The 8,854-nt window shown below is 47.2% G+C and overlaps 1 protein-coding gene across 2 annotated transcripts in view; it reads right to left on the bottom strand.

Annotated features, from left to right (window-relative positions):
- Positions 1-8,854, bottom strand: part of UBTD1 (ubiquitin domain containing 1) — a 52,598-nt gene continuing 43,744 nt past the window's right edge. For both annotated transcript variants that reach the window (XM_023519815.1, XM_011373999.2), the window contains 2 exons: positions 2,450-2,677; positions 1-1,087 (listed from right to left, as the gene is read on the bottom strand). In XM_023519815.1, coding sequence (XP_023375583.1) covers positions 702-1,087; positions 2,450-2,677 — 614 coding nt within the window. In that variant the 3' untranslated portion in view covers positions 1-701. The remainder of the gene's footprint in view (positions 1,088-2,449; positions 2,678-8,854) is intronic.

The raw sequence follows: 8,854 nt of genomic DNA, 5'->3' as shown, positions 1-8,854 counted from the left end.
GAAGGAGCAAAAGGCTTTATTGATAAATATGCAGATATGACTGTACACAGGGACCTGCTGTGGGGCCATGACTGGCTGCAGATTCCCCACCGCTTGGGTTACAGCCAAGAAATGGCCCTGTGCAGACCCCTGCCACAGCAGCCACCACCTCATCTCTGCCAATTGTGCTGGGGGCAGGGAGAGGCAGAGGCCGGCCTCAGGCTCCCTGCCCCTAGGGCTCATGAGCAGTCCCCTCCCCTCCAGGAGACTGGCAATGTGCCCAGGGCAGAGTCAGGGGGTGGGGGCAGGGGAGGGAGACAGCAGCTGCTTCAGACCCTGAGCAGAAAACCGGAGCGAGCACGCCTGGAAGCACCAGATGACGAGTCTGGGCCCAGGGGCCTCCGGGCTAGCCCTCGTGGCTCGAACCTGCCGAGGGAGAGAGGCAGGGTGGAGGGCCCTTTTGCCTTTCCTCTAACAAGGTTGGCAAGGCCTGTGTGGCAGCACTGCTTCCTGGGTGCCAGACACTGGTGGCCCATGGTGTTCCTGGGAGGCAGGGTCCCTTCACAGCGCATCCAGCAGCCATACAGCGGGAGGCGGCCCTGAAGAAAATAACAGCACTGGAAGGCAGCAGCAGGTGGGGGGGGCCTGGCACTCCAGCCCGGAGGTCTCTCAGCTCCACAGAGGCCCTGCCCAGCCCCGCTTTCCAGGGGTTTGTGCACTCATCAGTCCTGGGGTGGCGGGGGCTGGTTGATGATGACCTGGATGACAAAATCTTTCTGGATCTTGGTTTCCTGGAGCCGCGTACGGTCTGTGAGCAGCTTCCCAGAGAAGAACCATCGCTGCCAGGACGGCTCAATGCCTTCCTGGGTGTGCAGCTGCCTCTTGAGCTGCCCTACTGTGTCGGGCAGGCTGGCGCTGAGCCTCACGTCCTTGCCCGTGGAGAGGCGCACCTTTAGCGGGAACTCTCGACGCACACTGGGTGTGGGCTCAGGAGGCTCCAGGCTCTCCTCCTCAGTGTGCTCCAGCAGCAGGTTCACGGGTGGCGACAGGCAGTAGATGGGCAGCTGGTAGCGATTACCCAGTTCATCGTAGCATTCACACAGGGTGCCTGTGGAAGACAGGGCTGTCAGATTCTGCTTGGGAACGGAATTCAAATGTTGAAACCCTAACCCCCACTGTCACTGTATTTCAAGACAGGAGCCTGTGTAGGAGTAATTAAGGTTAAATGAGGCCATATCGGTGGGGCCCTGACCCTACAAAATTAGTGTCCTTATAAGAAGACACCAGCGTGCTCGCTCTCTTTCTCTCTACCATGTGAGGACACAGCGAGCAGGCAGCCATCTACAAGCCAGGAAGAGAGCTCTCACCAAAAACGGATTCAACTGGCACCTTGATATTGGGCTCTCCGGCCTCCAGAACTGTAAGAAATGAATTTTTGTTGTTTAATAAACCACCCAGTCTGTAGTGTTTTGTTATAGCAGCCCAAGCAGACTAATACACCTGTCATGGCCACCCCACAGTCCCAAACGCACCCTACGGTCAGGTGTCTCTATAGTCAGATGTCTCTGGGAGAGCTGGGAGGAGCTCAACATAGAGTCAGGAAAACCTGGGCTGCCATTCTGGCCTCACGGGGTACTGGTTCATTCCACCCCGGCATATCACTTAACTTTCCATTTGTTCATTCAATAATTCTTTCTTGAGCACATGTGCTGGGTGCTGGGGTTACAAGGATAAATGAAATAGCATAGGCCTTGCCCTTCATGGCTTATACCCTAGTGGGCCACAATTTACTTACATAATGTATTGCATGTAGAAATATATTTACTGTGCCTTGAGCAGCTAAGTGCTAGCACTGGACTAAATGATATACGGTACTTTGTTGAATCCTAACAACATCTTATGAGGTGGTATGCCCATTTTGCAGTTGTAAGTCACTGAAGCTTTAAATTCGAGAAGCTCCTTACTCAAGGTCACACAGCAAGAAACAGAGACACTTGTGTTAAACTTAGTTAGGTCTATGACTGTAGAGTTCCACTGTTAACCTCTACTTTATATAGCCCCATAGGCTGTTACGAACATAAATGAAACAACACAGTAGAAGCTTCTAGGTCAGTGCCCAGCATATAATAAGTACCCAACACAAAGTCAGTACCTCAGATGTTCTGGGGTCCCAAAGCTCCCTGAGTAATCCTTAGCCTGCTCTCACCACACTGCTTTGAGGTTTGCTGGTGCCTTTCCACTCTTCCATTGGGCAAATGGGGACTGTGTCTCATTTTTCTTTGTGTCCTCACTCCTAGTCCATGCTCATAAGGGCTGCTTGAATAAACAAGCAAATAGCTACACCTACCACCCATCAGTTTTGGATAGCAACTCCTGACATGTGGCTGGCCACCAGCTCTCCTCCACTCTAAATGGAGCTGATGGCCCACTCGGCCCAGTGGGATTCAAGCCCCCAACCCTGCCCACTCACCATGAGGCAGGGTGATGCTGGCTCCGTCCAGGATGGCCTGAGCCAGCTCGTGGTCATTGGCCTCAGCTGCGTAGGCAGCGGCCTTGAGGGCGTCCCAGATCTCTTTGCGGCCCTCAAACGCAGGTGCTGTGTCCCAGAACTCATCTCGTTTGCTCCGCAATTGCCCGTCGGTCATGGGGTAGTCGCTCTTCCACTTCAGCCTCTCCTTCTTCAGGGGCTCATTGCGTCCTAGGCAGGACAGAAGGTAGAGACTCAGCATCTCTGAAGCCAGGGCTGCAGTTCACCTTCTCCCCAGCCTCCAGGCCAGGACCTAGTGCCTGGCATGCCTCCTCTACCCGCCCCCCCTCCACCGCCTTCCCCAACACACACGATGGTGGCTCCTAAGTATTTGGGTCTCTGGGCCTGTCTTTGGAGTCAGGGAAGAGTCTGGAAACTGCACACACCCAACCTGGGAACATAAAATACTTTTGTCAGCAAAGCATATACTGTCTTTTTTGTTGCTGCTGTTGTTTAAGTTTTAACAGCATTCTTTCTTTGATTATAAAGTAGTAAGTGTTCAGTATTTTTAAAATCTGGAAAGAATGTAGATGTGTAAAAATAATAACTGCCACCATTTACAGAACCAGCTTGTGCCAGATTGCAGGCTATTTCATTTGATCCCCAAAACAACCCAACAATGGGGAAGCAAAGACCAAAGAGTCTGTTGTTTGTCCAAGGCCACATGGGTACCAATTTAACACAAGACTTTCTGACTCCAAAGGCTACCCTCTGACCGCTGTCTATACCGTGCTGCCACTGTGGAAAACAATCACTCAAGGATTCCACCATTCAAAAGTAACCACTGTTGACACCTAGACATATTTCCATCCAGTTTCCTTTCCCCCATTTTTCTCAAAGTAATTGAGTTTATACTATTAAATTTTTATATTCCTCGTTATATGAAGAATTTAAAATGTTTTCATGCCAATATTCAAACAACTTTCTTTTTATTTCACACTTACATTACTGTCAATGTATATTTCCACGATTAAAATTATAAACAGTTAGAATGTCTTGTTATTAATGTCCCACCATATAGTTACACAGATTAAAAAAACAAAACAAAACATAACCAATGAACCAAAAAAATCTCACAGCACCTGAAGAAGAAAGCAATCCTGTTAAATGTCATTTTTCTTGTTAGTTAGCCCCAGTTGGCCTCCAAGACACCTTCAGACCCCGGTCAAGGCTGAGGCAAGAGCATCTCTCAAAGAATTTAGGAACTTCAGTCACCTTAAAGTTGAAGGCAAATGAGCCACAGGAGTGAGGTCTAAAGCACTTGACTCCCACCCTAACTCAGATCCTATAGGCAAGAGACTGAACTAAAGCTGGAGACCACCACCACTAGGCCACCCCCACTGGCTGGGGCAGGAGGGGGTTTTTCAGGGGAAGAGGATGACATTCACTGCCTGTCATCTGTGTAAAAGAACCCCCGAAAGCACTTTAGTTATACACATTATCCCATTTCACCCTTGCAATAGCCTTAGGTGGTAGGTGTTGTTATTGCTATTTCACAGATGATGGGACAGGCAGAAAGATTAAATGACTTGCCCAAGGTCACACAGTAAGTGACAGAGGGTTCCACCGCAGGTCAGACTGAACCACAACCAGCCCTCCTGTGGGTTTGCCAATACCCGTGCAAGCAGAAAATTCTCAGGCCAGACATTTAATTTAGAGCATTCCCAGAAATAGCAGGAAATGCAAATCTTCCTTGTAGGAAAGCAACTTCAAACCAGGCCTCAAAGAATTCCTGATATAAACCTCAAAGGAAAATGAATAATAAGGTCATAGTTTAAAAGAAAAATCACAACATATAAAGAAACAAGGCAATATGAGCCAAAGCCAGCAAAAACAGCAAACAGAAGAATCAAAGATTTCAGATATGGGATTCATCGGACACAGATTATTAAATATTGCATTTAAGAAAGAAGAAAGCCTTAAAAACATGAACAGGGAAAAAGAGATTAAAAAGAATGACCAAGGAGAAATTAAAAGAACCATACGGGAGTTCTAGAAATGAAAAATATACTAATTGGAATTTGGATGGTAAGAATAAGGTGGGAAAAACTTTCTCTACAATTATTGACACTAATTATAAAGCTACAGTGAATGTAGTATTGGAATAGAGACAAATGGGCCAATGAAATGGAATAGGGAGCCCAGAAATAGACCCAGGCATATATAGAAATATGCTTAAGAAGAAACACTGCAGAATTGTGTGTGTAAGATGAAATATATATATTGGTCTCTGCCCCCAGGTCCTGTTAATACTTGGTATTTGACCCAATTCCTAAGACAGAGCTCCTAAAACCTTTGTAGTTTCCTGAGTGATAGGAATGTCTAGTACAGAGCTCTCAAATCCCTTGGAATTTCCTGGGTGACATAAGCATCTTTTGTTCTAATGAGAGACTCTTGGTGGGATCCTGGATGAGGGCTGGCCACCAGAAAGACCAAGCCATGATAAGCTTGGAACTTTCAGCCTTGCCCCCCACTCTCTAGAGAGGGGAGAAGGGAGAGAGGCTGTAAATTGAGTCAATAATTGATCATGCCCGTGTGACAAAGCCTCCACAAAAATTCCCAGGGCTTCCAGGTTGGTGAACACATCTACATGCCAGGAGAGAAGGGCTTGAGACTCTTCCAGACCTCGCCCTATGTATCTCTTCATCTGACTGTTCATCTGTGTCCTTTAAAATATCTTTTGTAATAAATCGGCAATAAGAAGTAAACTATTCTCCTGGTTTCTGTGAGCTGCTCTAGTGGATAATCGAATCCAAGGACGGGGTCATGGGAATGTCCAATTAGTAGCCAAGCTGAACAGAAATTACGGTTAACCTGAGGACCTACTACTTATGATTGGTGTCTGAAGTAGGGGGCAGTCTTGTGGGACTGGACCCTTAACTTGTTGGGTCTATGTGAACTCCGGATAGTGTCAGAATTGAATAGAACTGTAGGACACCAGTTGGTGTCCACAGAGAATTGGAGAATTGTTTGGTGTGGGAAAAAACACTCATAACAACTGGAATCAAAGTGTTCTGTGTGAGTAGTAGACAAACACAGAAAGTTTTTCTTTACAATAGACTACTGATAAATGGCGTTAGGACTAGATTCTCCACGTAGGAGAACACATGAAACAGGACCCCTGTCTCATGCCAGCTGCAGAAATCAAAACCAGATCAATCAAAGGCTTGAGTGTGAAAGACAGAAAGGAAGCACTAGAGACACAGAAGATAAGTTTCATCCATGTATTTTTTTGTGGTAATTTGGCCCAGAGGCCTTTCTCCCTAGATCCAGGAAGTAACTCTTGCTTCATGATTTCTGATTCCTCCTCTTCGGTCTTTTAATATTGATGACTCCCTAACAAGAGCTTTGATCCAGCAAGATACACAGTCCTAGTACAGTGACATCCTCAGGGACCTCTGGGGTGTGGAACTTCTGCCCCTCCACTCAATGACCCCACTTCGGCGACTTTTAAACTTCTTGAGCTGATTTCTATAGCTTTCCGGTCTCCTTCCTCTTTGCCAGAGGTCACTCCTCACTGATCTCCATCTAGCTGCTGCTGCCATGGGCAGAGGTCAGGTCCAGCTAATGCAGCGCTCCTAATCTGCTGAGGGTTAGAAAGCTTGTCAGCACTGCTGAAGTCAAGAACATCCAGTTCAAAGGAAGAGGCTTCCTAAAGAAGAGAGAGACTAGGCTTCCAGACATCTGTTGTTCCTACTCAGATCCCCTCTCCTTTAACGGTCACATTTTGATTCTGTTCCTGACAACTGAGGTTGCTGGACTGATGACCTCAGGACACTTGAAGTGTGTGCATGCATCCCGTTGTCTCTTTAAAATAAACATGGCTCCATAGTGTCACCTTTCAAAGTCACCACCTCAGGAGGCCATGGGTACCCCAGGGATGCTTTGCTCAAATACCTGACCTTCAGAGTCCCCACCCCTCCACACAGACAGCGGCACTCTTTCCTAACATAGACATACTTCTCACTCATAGTGGACACAATGTGAGTGAGCCTCTCCAAGTAATTCAGCAATTGCAGTCACCCAGGTTACGACGGTTTAAAAATTCCTCACGCTGCACGCTGGTCCTTTCGGACTGAAACTACTACAAAATATTAGAATGGGGTGGTGATGGTGGGCAGGGGGAGGGTTGATGTTAAGAGGACAGCAGTATCCCAGCCATGCCTTCTCAGCCGGCACCGCACCTCGGAACCAGCAGGGGGCACCCACAACACCTCTGGGACAGGTGCTGTCTCCCTCAATCAGTGAGTCAAATACAGCATAAAAACATCCAGCAAAGTTCTCTAGGCCGAAGGCAAGCATGTACAAGAGACATGCCAAAAGGTCTGGACTCCTATACACTGATGCTTACAATCTTAGGCACAGATACAAACAGAGAAAGATAAAAGCAAATTGATATTTTAAATTTCATTCACTTTAAAAATAAATGATATTTCACAGTTGGTTGAGTCAATAAATTATTGGGCAGTGGAAAGGGTGTGAACACTCTTATATGCCATACAAATTGGTACAAACTTTCCACAGGGCATTTAGTATGGTACCAAAAAACTTAAAAATGTACCTCCCTTTGGCTCAGCTCTTTGGTTTCTAAGAATGTATTCTAATAATCACAAGTGTGTGGCAAAGGCTTATCTATGAAGCTGTTTGACTCAGCACAGTTTAAAACAGGAGAAAGCTAGAAACAAATGCACTGCACACCCCTCCGAGGAAGGTTCAATAACACTTGTGCATCGCAGCAGCCGCTCTGAGACGAAGCAGAAGGATGCTGAGTAGCACGGGGAAATGTCCAGAATACAGTGAAAAAAGGTTACAGAACGGCAAGTGCTCGGTGCTCCAGCTTTTGTTTCTAAAAAGGTATGTAAAATCATATATATTGGAAAGACTGGATTTACACCAAAATGTTAACTGGTTATATCCGATTGGCAGCTACCAAATTTTTTTGTTTATATTTTCCAAGTTTTCTACAATAAGCATTTGTTACGTAAGTAATGAAAATAATATGGTGAAAGTAGCTAACAAGGAAAAAAGTACACAAAGAGCCGGGGAGCAGCCATGGAAAAGTAGGAAGAGTTTGGGGAGCCGAGTGAAGAGGGGTGAGGGCGGTAGTGAGGAGGGGTGAGGGTGGCAATGAGCTGGAAAGCCCAAGGTCCACAGCCTCTAGGATTTCAGCTGCTGGCAGCTCTGAGTGACTCTGTCCAGGGCCAGGTCAGGCTCTGCTGGTTTCAGCAGCAGGAGCATCTAGTGGCTTCTACTTATGTCTCCACCTGTCCTAGATAAAGTTCCAGGTCAAAGACAGAGTAACAGAAATGGTCTTTATCCTTAATGAAGTTGACAAAAGAGACATTTTAAAAAATAACGAAAGATCATTCTGTGGTCAAGGTACACCCCTACACAGGGAGGTATAAAATGCCCATGGAAGTCGTGGGTTTCTGCGATTGTGGCAGGCAGGGAACAGCAACTACAGTTGTGACTGAGCAGGGAATGTATGTTTCCGAGTACAGAGGCAAAAGCTGGGATCTCCTGGAGTGCTGGTTAAAAAGGCAGATTGCCAGGGTCCTCGGAGTTGTAGGGGCTGGGCTGGGGTATACAGTGATTCTGACTGAACAAGCCTCCTTGTAAACACAGTAAAACAGAAGTGGAAATGGCAGGCTCATCTATACGCTAGTGTAAGTTTGTTCAACAGATCACCCCCAAAGTTGCTGCTGAGGGCAGATTCGGAGAGCAAAGAGGGAAGAGAGCAAGAGGGCACGCTGTCTGGGTCGGGGGAGGATAATGACGGTGGACGCTGTGGTTTGGTTTTGATAATGAATGGTGTCTGGCTGTAACATCCCCAAGGGAGGGCACTAAAAGAAGAGTGGGAAAGAGAACGCTAAAGGTCCTTTCCAACTTGCCCAGACCTGGTGTGCATCTGTGCGCGCATGTGTGTGTACGTGTGTGTGTGTATGTGTGTGTGTATGTGTAAATGCACTCCCAACACCTGATTCACCAGGCTTAATTCAGAAAGCAGGGATTCTCAAGAACCCACAGAAGGAAAACAGGCCCTGGCTGCTTCTCTCTGAATATCCCAGGGCCTCACAGGATGCCTGGCCCAGTGCAGGTTTTCTGCTGAGTTGAAAATGGAACTGACAAACACTCCGTGAAAGGGGTGGGGAGCATGGTGGAAGAATTAAAACAGAGAGCAGAGGTGGGCAGGCAGGGGGAAGCTGGGGAAAAGTCTGCATGAGGGCGAAGTCAGGCAGTCCCTTTCTTTTTGATCTCAGACCCCAAGAGATCCTTACTGTAGCTTCAGGGACTGGCACAATTGACCCACTGGGATGTGACACCAAGTCTGAGACCAGCCAAGGGAAC

This window comes from Pteropus vampyrus, unplaced genomic scaffold (genome assembly GCF_000151845.1).
Source record: "Pteropus vampyrus isolate Shadow unplaced genomic scaffold, Pvam_2.0 Scaffold238, whole genome shotgun sequence".
In the NCBI taxonomy this organism is placed as follows: domain Eukaryota; kingdom Metazoa; phylum Chordata; class Mammalia; order Chiroptera; family Pteropodidae; genus Pteropus; species Pteropus vampyrus.
Note: the sequence above shows the minus strand (reverse complement) of the source record. Positions and strands in the feature narration are given on the sequence as shown.